This window comes from Electrophorus electricus, chromosome 2, assembly GCF_013358815.1.
Source record: "Electrophorus electricus isolate fEleEle1 chromosome 2, fEleEle1.pri, whole genome shotgun sequence".
In the NCBI taxonomy this organism is placed as follows: Eukaryota; Metazoa; Chordata; class Actinopteri; order Gymnotiformes; family Gymnotidae; genus Electrophorus; species Electrophorus electricus.
The window spans coordinates 7,457,599-7,482,239 of NC_049536.1; the positions used below are offsets into that span (position 1 = coordinate 7,457,599).

General features: G+C 36.7%; 3 protein-coding genes across 4 annotated transcripts; all 3 read right to left on the reverse strand.

The window, feature by feature from the left end:
* Nucleotides 1-3,185: 3,185 nt before the first annotated feature.
* On the reverse strand, nt 3,186-7,036 carry LOC113582569 (UDP-glucuronosyltransferase 2A1-like). Its single transcript, XM_027018394.2, has 2 exons — nt 5,541-7,036; nt 3,186-3,213 (listed from the first exon to the last, which is right to left on the reverse strand). Exons 1-2 carry the CDS (start codon nt 7,034-7,036, stop codon nt 3,186-3,188), a joined length of 1,524 nt encoding a protein of 507 aa, XP_026874195.2.
* Nucleotides 7,037-10,317: 3,281 nt separating this feature from the next.
* Nucleotides 10,318-11,526, reverse strand: ugt5a1 (UDP glucuronosyltransferase 5 family, polypeptide A1). Its single transcript, XM_035523643.1, has 2 exons — nt 11,274-11,526; nt 10,318-11,189 (listed from the first exon to the last, which is right to left on the reverse strand). The coding sequence occupies exons 1-2, from the start codon at nt 11,524-11,526 to the stop codon at nt 10,318-10,320; spliced, it is 1,125 nt and encodes a 374-aa protein (XP_035379536.1).
* Nucleotides 11,527-14,318: 2,792 nt separating this feature from the next.
* Nucleotides 14,319-21,938, reverse strand: ube2q2 (ubiquitin-conjugating enzyme E2Q family member 2). 2 transcript variants are annotated; one of them, XM_027018385.2, is made up of 13 exons: nt 21,519-21,938; nt 19,567-19,671; nt 19,305-19,427; nt 19,149-19,205; nt 18,883-19,023; nt 18,379-18,463; nt 17,963-18,023; nt 17,761-17,851; nt 17,564-17,622; nt 17,122-17,170; nt 16,942-17,037; nt 16,787-16,853; nt 14,319-16,671 (listed from the first exon to the last, which is right to left on the reverse strand). In XM_027018385.2, exons 1-13 carry the CDS (start codon nt 21,675-21,677, stop codon nt 16,640-16,642), a joined length of 1,125 nt encoding a protein of 374 aa, XP_026874186.2. In that variant the 5' UTR covers nt 21,678-21,938; the 3' UTR covers nt 14,319-16,639. The 2 variants fall into 2 exon arrangements, with proteins under 2 accessions (XP_026874186.2, XP_026874185.2); XM_027018384.2 differs by having other exon boundaries at nt 18,883-19,026.
* Nucleotides 21,939-24,641: the final 2,703 nt, after the last annotated feature.

Here is a 24,641-nt window from a genome sequence, read left to right on the forward strand (position 1 = left end):
AATAGTTTAGCCCCCATAGTCCCTCTTGGCAGGGTACTTTGTGCACCATCCCTTTATTATGTACCAACAGCTTTTTATAGGCAATAGGATGCTGGGTGAGGTGAGAGAACACACACAGAAATATAAGACCATTCCTCTATACAAAATAACCATCCCCAGATTATTTAATTGTTGTTTTGGAGAACTATGGTCCTTGGATAAAGTTTTGCCTTTTGAACTATTGTCCACATTGTGGGGGAAAGTGTGCTTCATCCTCTTCCATGCGCATTAATCACAACTTCAGTTATTACTCCATGAAAGCAGAGGCAGGTATTTTGAAGCATTGCAAGATTTATGAAGGCCAGCAACTTTTTGTCACACTTCATTTGTGTATTCTCTGATCTTCTCAATGTTCATAACTGTGTGTTTGACCTGCGGTCACCCCAGTGAAATAACCAATAATACATGTGCATTTCCTAAAGATTCAATCGTTTCCTTTTCAGTTTTACCTCACTGAAATACGACATACAATTTCCACGTACTTTTTTGCATGAATGAAAGGTTTATGCAAATGAATACAAGTAATCATGCTCACATATAACTGTTATCTGACTATTTAGTCTATTGTTTTTTGTTTTAGAAAAAAGAGATCGTAAAGCCTCCTTTCGTAAAACGTTATACTGCCACCTCCTGAACAATGAACATATCACATCACCAGATGGCAAGATACAAGATATAGAATTAATAGGGTCATAAATGTTAATTGATTAATCATTCAAAAGGTAATTGATGAGTAATTACAATAAGACAAATGGCTCGTTGCCCATAATATTCTGTTTATTTTTGTACACTGTTCATGCGTGTGCCGCTCACCGCTGAGGAAGTCACAATTCATGAATGTTTAAGCGTTGGGATTGTTTCTTAACGGTGTTCATCCTCATCATACCTGTAGCTATTGACGGTTTGTTCTAATAATAGTGACATAATTCACACTTCATGAAATTTGTTAACGTAGGGTTAAAACTGGAATATCTTTAATTAATCAGGAATATTCGAGATTAATTAAAGCACTCACAGAGACCAATCTTTACTAGTGTAACGGGAATATGATAATCATAACTAAAAATTAAAACCAACAAATACTTGGTGCACAGATTGAATGTGCAAGGTCATATGGCACGTGTCCATTTATCAAGTGCGTCAAAGATTGCACAAACAGATTAACAACCGGAATTAACCTTTTTATAATTAGAAATAAAATTACATTAACAACAACCATGTTAAATAAAATGTGACATAACGCTCCAATAAATAACAACTCATTTTATCTTGGACGACGACATCTGAACTATTAATAACGTAGAACTGGCTGGCTACTTCAATTTGCTTGTAATATACCTGTGGATAGCCTTCCTTTTTCTTTAGGTTAATTTTCAGTTGCTGTTTTAAATTATAAAATATATCTACTTCAGTGCACATTACACTATTTATCATAACAACAATCCCCTATAACAAACTGTTTTGGGGTTGTTTTTTTGTCTGACTGGTGTGATGTTAGCTGCAGAATGATTTGCTTTGCCCAACCAACTGAACATTTTATTTCGTCCCTTGATCATCAATAACTGGGTCATCAATAACTGGTTACTCTTCAAAGAAATGACAATAACTCTGGTTTCACATAGAAGACGCACGACTTGAACTACATTAGTTTAGTGATGAGCATTCCGACTCTTTCTAGTGAATCATATCTATCGACTCAGTTCAACAAAACGTATCGACACCTTTGGAATCAAAAGGCATATTTATGATGCTGTTTGTCTCTAAAGATTAGTAAAGCAATATAATAAGCTATTATTATATTGTATTGTGTTTGACATTGATGTTCCGATTAAAAACTCAATTTGATATCTCTCTTTATGACAAATAATTACGTTATTAGATTATCTGGTATTCGATTTAGAGATATATGATAGTTATTTATTGCTTTTGGTTGTCTGTACTCTAGATTTATATCTATGCTGTTTACGTCACAGCTAACGTAAATGTGAGTGTAGTATCTTATGTCCAAAAATATAAATGACGGAACAGATGCAGACAGATGAATCTTCAATCTTTTACTGAATTGTCTTAAACCACCTAAAGAGCTTTTTCAGACAGATAACCATACTCGTAACCATTCTCTTAACAGGGAACTAATCCTTCCGCTACAGTTATTTTACACACAACCAAATCCCCCCCAAAAAACCCAAAAAAACAGTTTACCTCGTTCCTTAACCTAAACAGTTTAACAGTGTCCTCCAAACTGCCTTAACTGTGGTTCCTCTTTACTGGGAACAGGAACACCTTCTGTGGTTGTGTGGGCATGGTTCTATGTCAGGGTGACTGGCTTGATTGGCTGTTAAGATAATCTACATGCTGTCAAACTGTTCGCCCACCATCCAGAAGTACCACACAAGATACTGGTCCTATAATAGCCTCAAACAGTCTAGGTATCCATTTCGGTCCATGCCCAAAGTTTTTGATATATACATAGTCTTGAGTGTTGAACTCTAAAGCTTTGGCATGTTTGTCATGGTACTCTTCCTGGGTGGCCTGTTTGTCTTGCATATTAGCCTTGAGGTTAGGATGTATCAGATCTAGTGTGCAATGCATTTGCCATCCCATTGATAGCTCTGCAGGCGAGCGTCCAGTGGATGATTGTGGGTTTATTGAACAATGCACCATGCAGCTTTGTCTCTACGGTTTCTCAGGAGTTCAATCGTCTATAACCTAACAAAACTTTTTACTGCTAGTGGACTTGTTCGCTAATTATACATCTAGGCCTATTGTGTGGATCATTCTCTGGTTCATAGTGACTGTTGAGTAGAAGTTATCCTAGACTGTCTTAACATCATTAAATTACATTAAAATGTTTTCCTGATGCTTGAGCCTACATCCATTAATTGTAAAGATGTAACTGCGAAAAATTTGTTGCAAGTATGATTATCAAATGAGATACATGTGATTAATGTTAAAGTTATGTCTTTGGCTACTTGTCTTTTTTTTCATGGTTTCCTTGGCTTTTGCAAAGGGTTGTCCCATTCACACTGCCAGTATTTGGTATATGTATTTGGCATATGTCAGAGTACGTCTTTTCATCTTCTCTCAGTTTTTCCAGTGCTTTGAAAATAAGTATTTATATTATACTGCAAACAACGACATGATTCTTAATTAATCTGGATATTTATTATCAGTCTAAAATCACACTTTAATCTCTTTGGTAATATTGACTTTGTGGTCAAAATGAATCAGTGCTTTCTAGATGATGCCATTTAAATCTACTAGCAGATGGCAATAGCTGACATTTTGCCTACAGTAAATGGCTTCAGAGGCTTCAAAGTGTTTGGTTAGCTTTGCTCATAACACTGTAGGTAAATCTTCCTATGTGTGATGCTAACTGTTAGTGTTTACTTTCAACAATTTTAACAAACCTCCAAAACTAATCTTTAAAAACAACTGAAATAAATAAAAACATTTGAATACAGTTTGATACAATCTTTCAATATCCTGCCAGATGGGCCATTTGTATTTTACAAATTCCTTTCATGCACAGCAGCTAAAATTATCCATTAGTCACATTGATGTTAGCCTATAAGAAAAATGCATTTTCTCACACAAGATAGCACAAGATGATCAGTGTAAAAATGCTTTATTCCTCTCTCTTTTCCATATCTATATATGACAATTTACATTTGCATGGAACAGAATGAAGTTCAAATCCAAGAATTTCAAGGAAACGGTTGACCATCCACTAGTTACTACATTACTAAATTGGAAGAAAAGATAAGTAGAAATAATATTTTAAAAAAAATGTCTAATTTTGCTATTGGCACTGGCATTACGCTGCTATTTCAGGTTTTGTATAGGACACTTCTGATCAGAGAGAGTCACCAGCCAAGAGGATTTGTAGAGAGCAAAAAATACACGATGCAGCTGTTATCTGTCACCAATAGCTGTCCTTGTTTTTAAAATATCATTTAAAAGGCAAAGAACCATTCCTGTAAAAGGCCATCTATTGATGTTATGTACTCGGCACATAATCTATTCTTATCCACTAGAGGGAGATCTTGCCTACTATAAGCAGTGATCTACTATGGCTTAGGTTTTTATGAGTCAACCTGACACAGTTAAATAGTATAATTTAAAGTATACTTATAAAATATGCTTTGTTGTACCATGATAGATATCATTACATGTAATCATGTTATGGTGTGATAAGGAGAAACAAAGTTAGATTGAATTTATGAAGAAGTCAGGCTTTATTTGTTAAGCAAAGCTACTAGCTCTTTAAAATGCCTTACCCCCCTAAGTCATTCTGTCCCAGTACAGAGGGAACACAACAGCTATACATAACTTAAAGAGGCTCATACAAAAGTAGGAAACTTAATCCAAGGCACTGCTTCCTGCTGGGACAGAGAGGATTTCACAAGTGCTATAAGGAGTCATTTTAACAATAGATGTACTCCCTACTTTTAAGAAAAGAAGAAAAAAAACACCTTGTAATCAAGACGGGGGATTTCTACATGTAACATGAGAATCTGAGAATGAAGTGACCTAATAAGATAACAATGGGTCAATGGGTGAAGAATGGGTCAATTCTAGCATTTAGAGCAAATATGAATATTTATTAAATGCACTAATTTTTTCCCTCAAGATTCATTATCTTTGTTACACTGAAGTCATGAATTAATCACAGAATTAATCATTAAGTATATTCCTACATTTAAACATCATCTGTTTCTAATTTTCTATATAGTCATAATTCATGGCAAACTATGTCTGTGACTAATTATGTTCTGCAAAGCAGGTGAAGTCGAGTGATGCATGTACTGATTTCTATAACTGGAGAGCCTATATCAAGCACCTTGTGTGTAATAATCTATTTATAAATGAAGAATGGCTAAAAACAATATATTCATGTTTTGTCATTTTGCTGAAATTACATACTATGTAAAAAACATAAGGAGAAATAACAGAATGCCCAAATCTTAAAAGAGTGTGATCTCTTATTCCTTGGAATATATAAGCACGTTTATCTTAACAAACCTTTGTGACTAGACAGCACAATAAAGTAATAAATGACTGCACTATATTCTGTTCATAGAATGGTCATTTCTACTATAAACAAATGTCTGTATTTTCTTAATTAAGGCCTTAGCAAATCATGACCCACACCACAACATGTATATTTGCAGACTTTTGTCCATGATTCACTGATACTTTCATCATTTTAAGGAAAAAGAAGGATGTATGATTGTATGTGCATTTTCATTAGATTATTATAAGATATGGGGTACAATAATATTACAAGTTGCATAATACTGAGCCTTAAAATTATTTCACAGATTGTTTCAGACTCTGTAGACAGCTGCTATACATTGTGCATTACAATATACATTCAAAAATAAAAGATCCCATCTAAAAAAGGTAAGCATACATGAAATTATTCAAGTTTCACTTTCTTTTGAAACAAGATATAATAAAGATATTTAATCACCAAAAAAGCTAGCCAACAAGTAAACAACATGGCCCCCAGTAGTGTGAGTATAACATCCACAGAGTGGTAGGAAATCCAGGACATTCTGAAAGACTGTGTACGCAGGTGAGGAGCCCCTCTGTTCCTCATAACAAATTCAATCCAGAAGACAGCACGATCAAGAGGTTTCATGGGCTGGTCTCGATGCAGCATAGACAACCTTTGCATGTTGTTCCTGTATGATGGATTATACAGCACCTCCTGCAATGCCTCCAAAAACACTGTTTTGTCCAAAGTTGCAATGTCCACAAGTTTTGCAGTTCCCTTTGCCTTCATCCTAGAGAGGTTATCAGGCTGATCAAACAGTAAAGGTAGACCTAAAATAGGCACACCATGGTAAATAGCCTCCTGAACACCATTGGTTCCTCCATGGGCTACAAATGCCTTTGTTTTGGGATGACCAAGAAGGTCATTCTGAGGCATCCAGTCCACAAGCAATGTGTTATTACCAAGGCTAGCAGGCTGAGGTCCGATATATCGCCAAATGACTTTTTGAGGCAGCTCGGAAAAAGCTGCTGCTATCTCTTCACTAATGTCACCTGGAAGCTCCCCAAAAAGGGTACCTAAAGACATAATCACAACACCATTCTCCCCTGAGCTTTGGACAAACTCTTCTAGATGAATAGGAAGTGGCTTAGAGGGTTTGCATTGAAAGCCACCCATGTAGACTACATTTGGCATTGTGGGTCGTGGAAACTCAAAAGTGAAGTCATTTCTCATAAGCCAGATGTCTGCATTCTGAAAGAGGGAAAAGTAATCAACATCGGGTCCAAAGTATTTCTGACAGAAAGATATGTAATGTTGGCCAAAGTGCTTAGATTGTTTATAGAGAGTTATGAAATAAAGCAGAAAATTAATGACTCTCTGGAAAAAAGTCATCTTGTCTGTCAGCTCTGCTCCAGGAACAGGTACATAAGAGAGAGGGGATGGAGCAATCGCAAAGTGCCCCTCCCCAAGAACAGTCCAACGGACATTAAATACAAGAGGAAGACCAAATCTGTGTGCCAGTAACACCCCACCTCCAAAAGCAGGGTCAGTTAAAACCACATCATATTTAGCATCCTGGATAAAATTCATCAGGGTCTCATTTTCAAACATTATTGCAGTCATATTGCAAATCTCTTCATGGAACTTAGAGAATGTCTCAAAAATATCTTCTCCTATAATAAATTGGTTCCAGAAAAACCTTCCATGTCTTCTCATTTGCAACAAATCAGATGCAAATGTGGTTAAGAATTCAAAGTCATATTTTCCTATCTCAACTGTGATGGAATTGTAGTAGGGGGACTCCTCCTTGATATGCCAACTATTTGAGCCTCGGATCACAGTGATACTGTGGCCTTTTGAGTGTAATTCCACAATGAGAACCTTCATGTTAACCCAATGGCTTCCATCAACTGGATATACCAAAATTTTACCACAGTAGGACCCACACAGGAGACATATCAGGGACACTCCAGTGAGAAGGGCTGAGTGATGCATCTTCGTTTGCAGCCTTTTGTAAGAGAAAAGTAAAAAACTGTTATCAAATACGCAGCTTTGTTTTATCTTTGCTGTTTTAATAGATAATTTGAACAAAGAAAATCAGTATATTGGCTCAAAATGAGACAAAATTCCTAAACTCATCTTACTGTGTAATCTTTAATAATAAGAAATAATATATTTATGTATTCCCATTTGTAGATTTGTAGACAACTGGACATAAACAGATAAATACATTCAAATCTGTATTAATATTATACAAGAGTTTCAATGGTAGTCAGCATTAATCATTACCAACAAATATTCCATAACTGCTGAACAGAAAACAATCCCACAATAATCTCATGATTCTATACTTGTAAGAATTTGCACTCTCATGAAAAGTTTTAAAATATTTAACAGGCTGTGGTTAAACCTAAACTGAGGTTTAGTATGCAACTTTTAATATTACTTAATTCATAAGGAATCCAAAAATATTTCTTTCACTTCTTGTAATTCATAAGAAAGGTCTGGTGAAATCGCACTCCTGTTATATTTACACACACATGAAACATGACTTAGTAACTCCAAATTGAAATACACAGTAAGTGTTTGATTAACCATGATTTATAAGTGGAATCTAATGTTACTAATGAATATGGTATCATTCAGAGACTCTTCCAGCTCTGACTCAAAGTCAGTTAACACAACCTGAATAAAGAACAGAAAATTTAATTCTGGCCAGTAGGTGTTGTAGGTTTTGAGTATTTTTCAGTATTTGTTGTTTTGTTCAGTTTTGTTTTTGGCTGCTATGTATACAGTGGTGGAAAAAGTGTTCGCCCCCTTCCTGATATCTTATTTTTTTGCATGCTTGTCACACTTAAATATTTCAGATCATCAAACAAATTTAAATATTAGACAAATATAGCACAAGTAAACAAAATGCAGTTTTTTAAATAAAGGTTATTATTAAGGGGAAAAAAATCCAAACCTACTTGGCCCTATGTGAAAAAGTGATTGCCCCCTAAACCTAATAACTCGTGGGCCACCCTTAGCAGCAACAACTGCAATCAAGCATGTGCGATAACTGGCAATGAGTCTTTCACTCATTTTAGGAATTTTGGCCCACTCATCTTTGCAGAATTGTTGTAATTCAGCCACATTGGAGGGTTTTCGAGCATGAACCGCCTTTTTAAGGTCATGCCACAGCATCTCAATCGGATTCAGATCAGGACTTTGACTAGGCCACTCCAAAGTCTTCATTTTGTTTTTCTTAAGCCATTCAGAGGTGGTCTTGGTGTGTTTTGGATCATTGTATTGCTGCAGAACCCAAGTGTACTTCAGTTTGAAGTCACGAACAGATGGCCGGACATTCTCCTTCAGGATTTTTTGGTAGACAGCAGAATTCATGGTTCCATTTACCACAGCAAGTCTTCCAGGTCCTGAAGCAGCAAAACAGCCCCAGACCATCACACTACCACCACCATATTTTACTGTTGGTATGATGTTCCTTGTCTGAAATGCTGTGTTACGTTTACACCAGATGTAATGGTACATACACCTTCCAAAAAAGTTCAGCTTTTGTCTCCTCAGTCCACAGAGTATTTTCCCAAAAGTCTTGGGGATCAAGATGTTTTCTGGCACAACTGAAATGAGCCTTTATGTTCTTCTTTGCTCACCAGTGGTTTTCATCTTGGAACTCTGCCATGCAGGCCATTTTTGCCCAGTGTCTTTCTTATGGTGGAGTCATGGACACTGACCTTAACTGAGGCAAGTGAGGCCTGCAGTTCTTTGGATGTTGTTGTGGAGTCTTTTGTGACCTCTTGGATGAGTCGTCGCTGCACTCTTGGGGTAATTTTGGTCAGCCAGTCACTCCTGGGAAGGTTCACCACTGTTCCATGTTTTCACCATTTGTGGATAATGGTTCTTACTGTGGTTTGCTGGAGTCCCAAAGCTTTAGAAATGGCTTTATAACCTTTTTCACACTGATAGATCTCAATTATTTTGTATCTTATTTGTTCCTGAATTTCTTAAGTGATTTCTTGATTGAGAACAGGTGTGGCAGTAATCAGGCCTGGGTGTGGCTAGAGAAATTGACCTCAGCTTTCCAAAGATGCTATAAACCACAGTTAATTTATGTTTTAACAGGGGGAATCACTTTTTCACACAGTGCCGTGTAGGTTTGGATTTTTTCCCCCTTAATAATAAAAACCTTCATTTACAAACTGCATTTTGTGCTTACTTGTGTTATCTTTGTCTAATATTTAAATTTGTTTGATGATCTGAAACATTTAAGTGTGACAAACATGCAAAAAAATAAGATATCAGGAAGGGAGAAAACACTTTTTCACACCACTATATGACCAATGTACAGTGCAATGTACAGTGCAGCCTGAATTAAACATTAGTGAAACTCAGCTAGAGTATGCCCCGCTGTAAACATAACTCATTCAGCTATCTATTCAGGTTTATGGATATGGTGTGGCTCAGAAAAAAAAAAAAAGTGAATCAGGTAGTTTTTCACAGAAAGAAACATACATTAAAGAAACATTCATTTTTGGGCGTGGGAAGAATGCTTTTTTATCAATGACTTACAGTCTCCAGCCTTTTCGGATTTAGTTGCTTGTTTTAGTCTAGCAATATTGATATTTAATGATTTCTTGCAATATAAAGTTTATGCACTGTTTTCAGCAGTCGAACTAATAAAAAGGTAACAGCACCAGTATTGGTTATTCATTTTGTCTGTGAACTCCAGCTATCTGTGTCTATTAACTGATTTCATAACACAAGCTTGTAAAAAAGGACAAAGCTTTGAGACATTCATACCTTGATTTAATAATTAACTTCAACTAGATTCAGTTGATAACCAAAACAGCTGTCATTTCATCAAAAGCTGTCAAAAACATAAATGTTTGAAGATTGCAGTAACAGTGAATATATTTATTCCTTGTTAAATATGAAACCAAATGTTGATATCTTTCAAATAAAAAATTCATAAACACAGAGATTGAAGATTAAATCATTTTTATTCAAGAATTTTCACACGAGAGAGGGTTGGTAAGTTAAGTCTCCTTTTCCCAGTTTCTACAACCCCCCCCCCCCCCCCCCCCCAATTTAAACTTAAACCTCTGGCTCCAATCAGCTTTTCTGAAATACATTATACCATAAAGGAACCGGTGAACAATGGTGAAAGGAAGCATAGTAAACATGTCTCAGATTAACGTTCTAAACTCATAAGTAAATCCATCTATACAACACATTGAATATCCTATATATCTACTACATTTGCAACTAAACAATGGTCATGTACATTCATTTTTTATTTTCTTTCTCAGTAAAGTCTGAAACAAAATATATCTGCTCACATAAACAATAATCAGTAAGTTAAACAACAACATCCCCAGTAGTGTAAGTATAACATCCACAGAGTGGTAGGAAATCCAGGACATTCTGAAAGACTGTGTACGCAGGTGAGGAGCCCCTTTGTTCCTCATAACAAATTCAATCCAGAAGACAGCACGATCAAGAGGTTTCATGGGCTGGTCTCGATGCAGCATAGACAACCTTTGCATGTTGTTCCTGTATGATGGATTATACAGCACCTCCTGCAATGCCTCCAAAAACACTGTTTTGTCCAAAGTTGCAATGTCCACAAGTTTTGCAGTTCCCTTTGCCTTCATCCTAGAGAGGTTATCAGGCTGATCAAACAGTAAAGGTAGACCTAAAATAGGCACACCATGGTAAATAGCCTCCTGAACACCATTGGTTCCTCCATGGGCTACAAATGCCTTTGTTTTGGGATGACCAAGAAGGTCATTCTGTGGCATCCAGTCCACAAGCAATGTGTTATTACCAAGGCTAGCAGGCTGAGGTCCGATATATCGCCAAATGACTTTTTGAGGCAGCTCGGAAAAAGCTGCTGCAATTTCCTCAGTGGGGCCTTGTGGAAGCTGACTGATGATGGTTCCTAATGACATAACAATAACTCCATGCTCCCCTGAACTCTGAAGAAACTCTTCTAGGTCATCAGGAAGTGACTTAGAGGGTTTGCACTGAAAGCCACCCATGTAGACTACATTTGGCATTGTGGGTCGTGGAAACTCAAAAGTGAAGTCATTTCTCATAAGCCAGATGTCTGCATTTTGAAAGAGGGAAAAATAATCAACATCGGGTCCAAAGTGTTTTTGACAAAAGGTGCTGTAGTGGGGGTGTACAATCACTGCTTGATGGAACAGGTTGAAAATATAAAACAAAACATTGCCAATCCTCTGAAAGAATGTCATTTTATCTGTTTGTTCTGATCCAGGGACAGGCACATATGACAGAGGTGAGGGCGCAATTGCGAAGTGTCCTTCTCCGTGGACAGTCCATCGAACATTGAAAACCAAAGGAATATTAAAACGATGTGCTAATATTGCACCACCTCCAAGAACAGGATCAGATAGGACTACATCATATTTAGCATCTTGGATGGATTCCATCATGGCTTCATCTTCAAATATTTTTGTCATTATCTTTATCAACTTTTCATGGAATTCATTAAGACTATAGAAAATCTCGATTGAGAGATGAATATCAGCCCAAACTGACCTTCCTTCTGTTCTGATGTCTAGCATTCTTTTTATAAATGTATTGTAAAATTTATCAATTTCACCTTCAATTGGAATGGTAATGGAAGTGTAGTGGGGAGACATTTCCTTGATATACCAGCTGTTAGAAGGTCGAATCACAGTCAGATTGTGGCCTCTTGAGTGTAACTCTTCAATAATAACTTTCATGTTTACCCAGTGGCTTCCATCTATTGGAAACACCAACACTTTTCCTCCATATACTCCCAATATTTCAAATAAGAGTGCCAATATTGTGAAAGGCAATGAAAGACACATCTTCATGTTCAGACTGCGAGGAAAACAAATCACTCGGTTATGAAAGATATTGGAGTAATAGATTTCAAAAACAAATTGCCATAGATTTAGAATTGACAGATTGGTCAAGAAATTACAAAATCTGTATCTTGAGTGTATTTAGTAAGAAAATATTTTTAAATTGTCATTTAAAAAATATATTTTGCTATTATTACAAACCATATTTTTACATCATACTTAGGCTTTTGCAGGTTATTTTTCTTCAGAAGGCAAAAGTTAATTAACATGGTTTTAAAAAGTAGCCTATTTAAATTAAACGGTTTTGAACACTGAGCCGAATTTCAAGCATTTAACCATATTTTAAAAAATTGTACCTCTCAACAGCATATCTTTTTAACAGAGGTCAAATTGGCCCCAGTTTTCATGGAGATATATAGGTCCACTTCATTTTCTTTTGGTTGTTGTTGTTGTTGTTGTCTTTTTCATACTTTTTTTTGTCCAAAGTTTGCTTAATTCATTACCAAAACATTTCAATATATGTTTTTCATATTTTATTGTAATGTTAACACATATATGCTCCTAATAGACACTGATTTAAGTGTGCCCTTATTTATTTCCTAGTAAGCTACTGTTTTAGCTTTTGAAAAAAAAGATTTTTTTAATTGTTTTGTTGTTAGTAACAATGTAACAAATGACAGATGTTTCACACCCAATTGTTCTTATTGCTTAGTGCTAAAAATTAAAAACCAGTGCCATATTTTTTGCTTCTTAGTAGTGCCGTTATATGTTTGGACCTTGCCGTTGCACTAAACACATTTCTTCAAATAACAGGCAAATAATATACTATTCAGAGAAACTATTGAAAGATACTCACCAAATTAGAAGTAAACCTAAGGAAATTGTTGCAATCGTGCCATGTAAAGTTGTTTAAATAAGAGAATGTAGGTTAAAGGTCCTCCTGAATGCATGACAGCCAATCAGGAACTTTTACAACCAATGCCAGAATTGCAGAGTATAATGTTCAAAGTTCGTTTTCTACACTTGAATGGAAAGAATACACTACCTTTATAGAAATTCGGCAATAAAACCATTTAGGCAGTTCTGAGAGGACAATATGTGTCAATAACAGTTATAATTTCTAACAAGCTTCCCAACAATATTAAATAACAGCAATTTCTTTTAAGATGCAAAGTTTGATGATATGTATACTGTGTGTATCAGAAATAAAGAATTGCATCTGCTTACCTTGCCGCTACTGTTTGTCCAACTTTCAGGTTGTAATGAAGAGAAAGTTCTTTATTTTATGTTTGTTTTTTTACCGCTGACAGCAACACTGAATGAAAGTAGATCACTGTCTGGGTACTCCAAACGAAAGATCACACTTAATGAGAGCAGAATATGTAAGTGAAGAGATTTTTAATTTTACCTGTTGATAGTACTTGATGCTGCTACATTCAGGTAGATTTTATTTACTGTGACCGTAATTAATGATCATTTAATTTTAAGTGTGATTTTTTTATGTGAAGGTGCCCTGGAAACATGTATTTAGTTTTTTAAAATAGTTTTCTGATGTGCAACTATTTACCTCTGTGCCTCTATCTCCACTATTTAATTTGCTTCAGTCTACAAAAAGTGCATAAAATCACAGATCGCGGGATTGTGATATTTGATATACATGTATATATGTGTGCGTGTGTGTGTGTGTACTTGTTGATCCTGTCATTGTTTTGATCTTCACAATACCTGCAGAAGGAAGTGCCAACAGAGTTTGATGTTCACAGATTAATAGTTCATGGACCAAACTCTCCTTATTGCACTATGACAAGGTAATTTTTTCCATTCTATGGCACCTTTAAAAATATTAGGAAGTAATTTTTTAAATTCTAGTCCCAAAAGTTATGAATTTTTAAAAAATAAAAATATTGTTCATTTTTGCATATTGCTTATGCTGAATGTATTATTTTTCTGTAGTTTTAGTGTATTTAGAAACACTCCACCTGCTATAAATCAATAATAAACAATTTTGGTTCTTACCCTGCACATTAAACTGATAATACTAGTTATTAGAAATATATCAAAAGATACATTTGAAAGTAATTCACTAATATTTTGTATTGGTCTAATTAAAGCTGGTTAAATCAAATTAAAACTAGACAAACCTCATAAGCATAAATAGCAGCAGGGCACTGACTGCTACTACCTGCAATGCAAAGCTAGTCAAAGTGTGCTCTGTTGGCAGTTGAGATGTGATGGATGTCATGACAGCATTTTTATCAAGATTTACACACACACACAACCTAAGGGTCTGTTTAGCAATTTTCCATTTATACATTTTCTAGGACATAAAATATCAATTTTAATTCTGAACACTGAGTGTTCATTGCATTGAGTGTTTTCTTGGCACTGAGGTTACTGCATGTCAATGACACATTAAACAATAACCCTCATAAAATCCTTTATTTGTAAACTTGATACAAGTTTACAAATCTTACTGTACATGGTCAAAATTACCTTGCAATGAAAAAACAAACAAACAAAATAAACTTAAGCATGCCAAGAGTAAGTTAACTAGTCCACCGAGAGAGAACACCGTGATTGGTCAATCTGAGGTTTTTGAAGGAAAAAAAAAAAAAAAAAAAAAAGTCTTTGTTGTTCAGTCATACATAGTAGCACACTGTTTGCAACAGCAGCCCAGTTTGATTACAACAAAATCAGTATTGTTTACTTCACAAGGTGTAGACTGTAAATTCCCAAATTAAATAAACAAACAAACAAAATTATACAGTGAAAACAAGAGAGCAGCATCATTGAGCAGATAACAGTACTCAGCTATGCTGCTCTTAAGAGAATGTGTCAGACACACTGAAAAGGAATGACAAGATCAATAACCAACATATGCTTGAAAGCAATCCAAAACACATGAAAAATTGCATCTATGATCTGCAAGACAGTGTTACATATGGCTTTCCTGTAATCTCAAATCTGGACATGACAATCATGACAAGGAGGCATACAATATCTTGTGCCAAAAGATCAAAATGATCAAGAAAGATTTCTTACATCCTAGGTCATCTTTAAGACTATGACCTATACAAATATGACCATGTTATCACAGGATGGCCTTTATTGGAATGAGACACAATCAATCATAATGAAGGCCTGATTCTTGACATCTTTGCACTCCTCTTTAAATAAACATAGTTCTTGAACATATTAAAACATATTGTGATACTGAATTATTCAGTAAAGAAGAAAAACATACAAAAACATACAAAAACAACAACAACAACAACAACAACAACAACAAAAAACACCACAGCACTGACCAAGAGATCATTAAAGTAGCTGACACTGTTTTCTTTCCCCGAGTTGCCACTGAAAATTCAAAGATACCCCCAAATTAACATGCCTGGTTTGGAGTGACTGCTGAGAAGTGTGCAAATCAACACTGATTCAATGAGTTTTTGCAAGCTTAATCCACTGTAACAATGTCTCATAGACCTGAAAGTTCTCAAAGTTGTTTTTAATGATGGAGATGCAAAAATAATTGTTAATATACCTCTCAATTATGCAAAGAATTATTCCTCCTCATCAATGGATTTTACCCTATGCCACCAAGTGCCTCCAATGTTTAGCTGACAACTTAAGGTAAATTGGTAAATCTTTGTCTGCAAGTGAACTTTAAAAACAGAAAATGAATGACATCTTCAGACTCAAGAAAAAATAGATCACAAACCCTGACAATAAAGTTGTACTTGTATGTGCTCTTCCTACTTAACCTTCAACAGCCCAAAAAACATACAAATGACCCTCAAGGTCTTAGGCCCCATCAGAACTCTGACTTGTTGTGTAACGTGGCACATCCAAAGGCCGAAAAAGAACTTACTTCACATAAACGGCACAATAGAGTCTTGGACCACAAATCCATTTACAAGTATACAAGCAGACTTCTGTGTAGCTACATAACAATGATGACACATACTCTTCCCCCCCATTCCAGTCAGAACTGTGTTTGCCCATTTCTGGTTAGATTAGCCACAGGATAAAGCAAGAAACTGACAATTGAGTGGTATTCGTCCAAAGTTAATATTTGAACTAGATACAAATCCTACTCTCCCTTATCCCTTTATCATTAACATAGGGGCTTCCTATAGAGATTGAACAAAACACTGGCAAGTAATGATTCTTTAACAATATCAGCATTAAATGTACCAATACATGGTAAAACTGAATGCAAAAAATACGGAAGATATCGGTGCTAACAGATAAGAGAGAAATGGCTTGTCTTCACGTTGTTTCTTATTGCATCGATTCTTGTCCGAAGATCAAACACTCCCCCACCCCTCGCCAAAAGTCTGAAGCCTTGATGGTAAAAACATCCAATAAAAGCAGACAAGGGATAAAATAAAATAAAAAAACTTCATCTATCTCTGTTAAGGAGCCATACCTGTCGCTCCAGTCAGTAAAAACAGACGTGTCTGGTGGCATCTAAAAATCACTCAGCAAAAGACACGCATTAGTACCAAGGTTCTGGGTCTCACACATCCCTCTTTTCCCGTATTAAACCAGAGAAAACAAGAGATGAGAGGAGGATAAACAACAAGTAATGGGGAAGAGAGGTTAGATAGAGAGAAGCATTTCCGAGTGGGACCTCACACTCCACATGAAGCGAAGAATTTGAAGGAAATAACATTATGAAAATAAAACAGCAAATGGTTCATCAGAAATCTCATATTCCCAGTGTGCAAGAAGGGGGCTCTTAGCCATCTTCTTTAGGGGGTGTGTACCAGCCTGTAGGGCAAAACAGGAACGCATAAAATAAACTCAGTTTAACAGATTAATTCAGTCCATATTTTAAAAAAGTAGAGGACGCAAATGCATGTGAACGTGCTGACAGCATTCTTACCGTTTTTTTCATGAATCTGGACCAAAGACTTGTATGACTGTTGTGCTCTCACAAGATTATACTGGTTCTGTTATAAAGGAAACAGCAGTATAGTTGGGCAACCATTCTGTTTACAAATGTAAATGTTCACATAAAAGCAGAGGCCTGGTACAAACCTTATTTGCTCCAAACTGTATCCTAGCCTTCCCTTTCACCAGGGTGGCATTGATTTGCATGATGACAGACTCTATAGAGTAGGCACTGCTCCAGCCCTGAGGGTGCATAAGAGAGCATATTTAATAGGTTTCTGTGCATTAACTGAGCTCAACTGTCAGTGTAACATTCAAAATTCAAACCTGTTTAGTTAGAAGTTCCATACACAAAGCTCCTCCTCCCAGAACATAGCTAGAAAAAACATACACAGTGATGAAAAGGAAAAATGATCCTGGAAATGTGTTGAAAATCTACAGCACGTGTCACTTCTAAATCACTTAGAAGACATGGCATACTGAATGCACATAAAAGAATCCTTGAAATAAAAGGTACCCCCAGCTATAAACAGAACATTAACAACACCCTTTATACTCTCAGCTAGGTGCTAGCATTTAATCACTAAAAAACAGTTTTCACAAGTAGAAACACTGGGAAATATTATTTAAAATGAGTTCTTAAACATTTCCTTAAGAGTCTAAATTACAATGACCTTGAAAAATAAAGAGCTTACACAATAACATTAGAGGATATTTGAAAGTAAAACAATTTCCAAATATATTAGTTAGAAAATATTTTTGTACTGACCCTCCGGAGAGTACAGGAGACACTACCCGTACAAAGGGAGGATCAAAAGGAAAGTTATCCTTAAAAAACAAAAAACAAAGAAAAAACAAAAACAAAAAAACAAAACAAAACAAAAAAGAGCGAAGATACAAATAATATAGCAAACTGTATTAGGGCATACTTCAAATGTAAAATCATATATAAGGGGGAGAACGAACTTTATAAGAAAAGTTGAGCAGAATGTAGTCCACTCCTTCTTTTTCCTTCAAGACCTGCAAGTCACTGTGCAATGGACTATCTGGATCTACCCTGTTAATACAAGTGTAAAGAAGATTATGACATTCTTTTTAAGTGAACTCAGTACCATTTAAGTTTTCAAAAAAGTAGTCAGACAAAACACTTGCACTTGGCTGTACTTACGTCCTCAACTTGACATGCCATTCATAAAGACTGTCGTTGACAAGCTCCACTGAATAGATTCCTGCAAAAGGAATAAAGTCTATCTACAATACCTTGAATAAAGTCTATCTACACAACTTTGCATTCTACACACTGAACTAAAAGTAAAAGGCAGTATTCAAAAATACTCCACCACACTCACCCACTTAGCATAATATCAGAAGCCTTTTATCAAACTTTGTGCACCCAAAGTTTGAAAGCACAGAAAGCATATGAATGCACAAAAATCCTGTACCAGCACTCTCTTCTTCTGTATTACATTTTACATAAAAAAGACAGCTACAGGAGGTAAACAAATATCAACTGATCATTAAACAGCCCCAACACTCCCATATAGTCATTTACAGAAAATGTACCTCAAGTACATGCACACTCACCTGTCTTGTAACTCTGTGACCTATAGATCTCCCTGAGTTCCTTCATGAGACGGTCTGAGGCCTGAACAGAACCGGATACCGCTCCCTAAAAATGCAAAATATAGACCTATAAAATGTTTTTATTTTTTAATTTTTTTAAATGCACAATTTAAAAATGCACTTTAGAACAACACCATTGTTACTTTGGAACAATATGGTGACCCAATTGACTCATATACTTGCAATCCTTGGACAACTTGTAGAATGGAGGATAAGAAAGAGAACTTGTTTTGAAAACAAACATCAGTAACCACATGATTATAACAGCAAAAAAATAAGTTGAACAGTGTTTACTGACTGGAATACAACAAAATACGGCGGACAATTTGAGAACAAAGGAAATGCTAAACCAATATACTGAATTATTCAAATAGCGGAAAATGATCAAATACCTGGGGGGAGAAAAAAAAAAAAACATGTTCCCAAACATGGATGATGCAAGTTACCTTACCGAAACACACTTACATTCAAGTGGTCTTGCCTCTGGTTCTTCCGAATTTTCTCTAGAATGGCAAGGTTCTCCTTATCTATACCATCATCATCTGACTTTTTACCATCTACAGGTTCTTCCTCTTTCATATCATAGTGGTCTAGATCTTCAATATCCTGCTACCGCACAGAAACCACAAAGAAAATGATTACAACACATTTACTTGATTCATTCTTATAGAGGACACATAGAAGGCCCACTACTATTTAAAACAGATGACAAATAACAATTAAAAAAAAACCTCTGCCATTTCTTCCTCTTCCTCTTCTTCAGATGTTACTTCATCTGTTGTTGCATGCTAGAAGGAACAGTAGAAATAAAGAAAAGAGGTATTACTATCCAGGTTTTACTCAAAGTAAATTAAGTAAAACCAATTCAAAAGAGTGATCTGCGTAACCTTTCTCTCATGACTGATGGGTCCAGCAGGAAGAGGCTGGTCTAGCATCTCCACATCAGGATGCTGGGGCAGGTTATAGAGTCGACAAAGATCACAGATCAGCCTTTTTAACTGCTGGAGGAGCTGAAGGGGACAGAAAAATAAGTATTATTTCCACAGTTAGCAACCGATTATCAGAGAGAATTAAGAACAAATGTTGGGCGGTGACTTGAAAAGGATAAAGTTAAAATTAGAAGAAAATTCTTCCACTCTGCTTCCATACCAGAGTACTACCTCTCCGGACATCTTCCAGCCTCTCCAACACCTCTGTCAGACTTGGATCATCTGATTCCACAAACCATATAGGTGGAGTTGAAGGGTAAGACTCCTAAAAGCAAAACAGGCTGTGGAAAACTAAAGCAGGAGGGCAGGATGTTTTGAAGTTGGTGTAAATGAACTATTCGGTCCTCTGCAGTCGTTAAATTTAAAGCAGTATGAGGTCAGGTATGGGCATGTGACAAAATACATTTCGTAAAAGGCTGTGTTGACGTAGTGCAATGTAGAATAGAGAGGTAATGAATGACGTGTTCCCCTTTCCTGCTTAAGATAGCAACAGCCAAACATCCCTGCCTATATTTTCCCCGCACTTCATTGCAAACTGCAAACCAGAAGTAGAATCGAGATGTCTCGAAACGTTCAGATGGCGGCTGGCACAATCTGTAACGCTGTATCGTAGTTATAGCAACGTTTTAAAAAATAATATATTTATTCTATACAAGCATTACAAAGCCGTCCTTATATATAGAACAATAATTTGTTAAACACATACCCGTTCGCAAAAAAAAACACTGATGTTTACATTTTTATATAAAGCATAAAACGTATACATGTCAAATTTGCCTAAAACCGAATTGTTTCTTCAATTACTCTTTATTTTACCAGTTCGGTTTTGATCTTTTACACACTGAACTTGTCAACAAACAGCTGCCTAAACCTGACTATAAAGTTGCTAGACAACTAGATCCCAGCTAGGTAGCCCATCTTAGGAAACGGAATTTTGTGCGATTTGCACTAACAATTTATCCATGATCTACCTTGTAATCACTTGTTAGCGAGCAATTGTCTTTCAGACGTTAAACTTCACAAGTGTAAACTACCTATCTTAGCTAACCTACTGACCTATCCATCTTAGATAACCCAGCTATCGAGCTAACTAGCTAAGCTATCATTATAAGAATTTAGCTGAATGACAGACCAAACCTTATTTGTGAATTAGGTCAATTTAATATTTGGGCAATTTAAACTCGGAATTCTAAAGTGAAACATTCTGGGCGAATAATCATATTGCGCAACTAATGGTATCCTTAATGGTATTTAAGCGTTGGTAGCTACCTACCTACCTACCTAAATGGAGCCCTTCTGAGGCAGATACACACACACACTTTTAATTATTTATATATATATATATATATATATATATATATATATATATATATATATACAATGAGAGAGAGAGAGAGAGCAGCTAACCGTCTGGTTAGCAAAGTGTCACATTCCAGCACAGATAACCTGAAACGTTAGCGTAGCTAACTACCAGAACTCAAGCTGCCTGTCCAACTAGCTACGCCTCTACTCAATAGGCTTTGCTAGCTGACAATCAACTGGGCTAGAAAATCGTTGTTTATGGTGAGTAAACAATATGAGTTTGCTACGTGTAGCTTTTTGTAGTGAATATTTTATTATACTTAGCGAGTGAGCGAGCGTTTTTCAGTAGCAGTGCATTAGCATGAACAAATGCATTTAGAAGCAAGCTGTTTGCAAGCTTTAGCTGCATGTTTAAGTTAGCGAACCAACCAGCTAATAGCTAGCAAGCTAAATTAACTAGCTAGCTCATTGGTTATGACAATAAGCGTGTCGTTGGCTACTTCAGTAACTTGTTTAAGTTAGCTAACCTATCTTAGCTATGACTGACATCGATATATATATATATATATATATATATCGACACAGGCCAAACTATATAGATACCCCGCTCGCCTTTTACTAAGAGAGAGACAGGTGATCAAACCGACAGCACACATCTAGTATAGGTGACATGTCACGAAGCTTTTTCCATCTCCTTTTTAGCAAGCTAGCTAAGATTAGTTAGCTAACGCTAGTTTGGGTTTTGAGTAACGAGTAGGCTAAATAGTTAGCTTTAGCTAAGTTATTCGAGGTCTTCCAGTCTTTCCTTACCGTGATGTTGCAATGGATGATCAATAACTTTTCCCCAGTCACATTAAACTGGCAGCTGAGCTCGTCTGGTTTCCAATCAATAATTCTGAAACGTTCATGATTTGGATCAAAAATTGACTCCAAGAACTTTAATTCGGCCTTCAGCCCCGAAACCGACATCTTCACTCATTTCCAGTCAGGCCGCAGGGGGAGGAGGGTCAGTAGTTAGCTATCTTACTAGCTAACGACTGCGACCGCGCAGTTAGTGTCTGTTTTTGCAACGCCAGGACTGTGTAACAAAAGAGGGGGTGGAGAAAATAACATAACCATAGACTTATGTTGCATAGTTTCTTGGTATGAGTACACACGTGAACTAAAGTTCCCCTTCAAACAGAAAGAGAGAATGAGACCGCAAGGAGTCTGACGCCATACGTGTCCACTCAGATGTGCAGTAGTTACATTATGTACTGGCCTGTCTACTGCCCACTGACTCAGCGTAGCCAGATGACACATAGACCTAAAGCTTACCCTGTGTTTGGTAGGTAAAGGTAACTAATTGTCAGCCCATTAATAGTTTGCAAATCAGCAGTGCTGATATCGGGTCCAGATTCGCCTATCAGTCCAATAGAGCAATTTCTAATATATGGGTAACACATCTGATTTGGTATTGGGATGTCCATTTATATTCCAACTGCGACAAATCTGGTCAGAGTTTTCATTCTTGTATAAGTGTAACGGGACTCCTGTCCGTTCCATGTTGATAAACAGAGAAGGAGTGATGACACGGATAACACATATGGTTTGAAAAAGTTTTTATCTTAACTCAAGAAACCTCTATCAGGTGGAACAAACCTATTGCAAGAGTTCTGGAAAATAATGATAATTGTAATTGTAACTTTCTTACATTGTTCAGGGTGACCAACTGACTATGTAGATAATTGCTAAAGTTAATGTGTATATATAATATATAAGGATATTTAAGTATATATAAGGAGCGAGGTATAGGCAGAAATGCTCCGAGGTAGCTGGTAGATATGTGCTGATATACTGCTATAATTGGAATGCATGCTGAGCTACACTTATTTAGGTTTAATTTTCTGAATTTATTTTCTTTCTTTGGTGGTTTTCTTTGAAGTTGCCTTTTTTTTTCTTCGTCTGCGTGTAGCATGATGCTCCCTGTCACTGGACATTTGGGAAAATACATTTCCATCATTCCACCAGAAGTGGTTCCATTAATCGCAGCGGTCCCACTGAAGGGAGCGGTTCCGTTAAAGGATGTCAGGAGTGGTCCTACGTTGAACGGGACTTGCACTATAACAGACGACGACATGGGTAAGGATGCCACCCAAGTGCAAACGAGACAGAGGAGTGGTAGAAAGACCGGTGCTGGAACAAGAGGTGGTGCAAAGCTCTTTGGAAAGTCAAGTGGTAGCTGCGGCACAGGATGCCACACACAATTAGGCGGTATCTAGACCAGGAAATCCTGCAGAGGGAATGCTAGCGGAATTGGCAAGCCTCGTGAAGGTGAATACAAAGTTTACCCAACAGCTGAAGTTTTCTTAACAGCGAATGGTCAGACATTTTTTATGCCATTAGCATTAGTTCCTCAAGTACCCTGTTCAGTGGTATTAGGTCAAGGTCTTCAGATTTTGTGTGATTTTAATTGCACAAGTGAAATCCTGCAATGGAGAAAATTTGAGTGAGTTACTCTTCATTGACACAGTTATTGAAAATAAGATAAAACGTGTAAATCCAGGAGAGAAGGGTAAAAGTTAAAGGCACTTAAAATGAATCAGGGAGATGTTTTGCAACCACCCATTAGTTTAGAAATGCAAATTCCAGAAGATATAGCTGAGCTGCAGAACGCAGATGCTACACTGCAGGGTTGATTTCAGAAGGTTTCAGAAATAGATGGAGCGAAGCAGGGAATGACACAAGGCATAAAAGATGAAAAATATGTCACAAATAATGGTATCTTGTGTCAAGTGAAGGCAGAGGTAGAATTGTTAGCAGTGCCAGAGTCTCTCAGAGATACAGTCATAACACTTACAAAGTCAGTTACATGGGCTGGATATTTGGGCAAATATAAGTCACTGGCGAGGATTGCTAGTCGTCTTAGTTGGCCATTGTTATACACCGATGGTAATTGAATTTTGTAAGACATGTTGAATGTCTGGTGATGTCAGAGAGAGGAGTAACATGCTCGACTGCAAAATCTACCAGTGATAGAAATGCTGTTTGAGAGAATATGTATGGACATACTGGGGCCATCAGAAAGAATTGAGAGTGGTAATGGATATATGTTAGTGATCTGTGATTATGCTAAAAGGTAGCTGGAAGCTTTTCCCATTAGAAACATTAAATTTAGACAGATTGCTAATTGCCTGCTTTTCCTATTTTCCTGTGGTTGGGTACTAAAGGAGATTATTACGGATCAGGTCTCAAACATTCTTTCTCAACTTCTTAAACAAGTATATGAGTTGCTAGGCATTAAGGGCATTAAAAACATTTAGATTTATGGCATGCTGATGCCTAGATGTGCAAAACACATAAGCTCTCTCAGACAACAATCAGTGCAATAAACAATAAGTAATAGAGTTTGTAGTCAACAAAGGAGCAGTCAACATCAGTGCAATAAACAATACCCTACAATAAGTTTCAGTTAGTCAACATAGGAGCATGGTCAGTGGTCATTTAAATATTCCACAAATAGATGGGTCTTCAGTCTGCAATTGAAGCCTGCAAGGGACTCTGCTGTCCGGACAGCAAGTGTAAGTTCTTTCCACCATCTAGGAGCCAGGACAGTGAATAGTCTCGATGCTTGTCTTCCATGAGACTTGAAGCATGGTATTTCAAGCCGAGCCATAATTGAGGTTTGAATTACTCGAGGTAAGGATTGGGCTTTGACCATTGACATCATGTATGGAGGGGCTGGTCAATTTTTGACTTTGTAGGCAAGCATCAAGGTTTTAAATCTGATGCGTGCAGCTACTAGATGCCAATGAAGGCAGTGCAGTAGTGGAGTGACGTGAACTTTGGAAGATTGAAGACCAGTCGTGCTGCTGCATTTTGGACACGCTGTAGAGGTCTGATGGCTCTTAGAGGTAAACCAGCAAGTAGCAAGTTGCAGTAGTCTATCTTTGA

Excerpts from the sequence above, each read along its gene's own strand:
- LOC113582569 (XM_027018394.2), bottom strand. The coding sequence starts at position 7,036 with ATGCATCACTCAGCCCTTCTCACTGGAGTGTCCCTGATATGTCTCCTG. Across the intron at positions 3,214-5,540 it reads ACACTACTGGGGGCCATGTT|ACTGATAATAAATATCCAGA; the intron begins GTTTACTTGTTG and ends GTGTGATTTTAG.
- ugt5a1 (XM_035523643.1), bottom strand. The coding sequence starts at position 11,526 with ATGACAAAAATATTTGAAGATGAAGCCATGATGGAATCCATCCAAGAT. Across the intron at positions 11,190-11,273 it reads ATTCTTTCAGAGGATTGGCA|GACCCGATGTTGATTATTTT; the intron begins ATGTTTTGTTTT and ends AAAAACACTTTG.
- ube2q2 (XM_027018384.2), bottom strand. The coding sequence starts at position 21,677 with ATGTCGGTTTCGGGGCTGAAGGCCGAATTAAAGTTCTTGGAGTCAATT. Across the intron at positions 18,464-18,882 it reads AGAGGCAAGACCACTTGAAT|GGAGCGGTATCCGGTTCTGT; the intron begins GTAAGTGTGTTT and ends TTGCATTTTTAG. Across the intron at positions 16,672-16,786 it reads CCAGATTCATGAAAAAAACG|GCTGGTACACACCCCCTAAA; the intron begins GTAAGAATGCTG and ends TTTGCCCTACAG.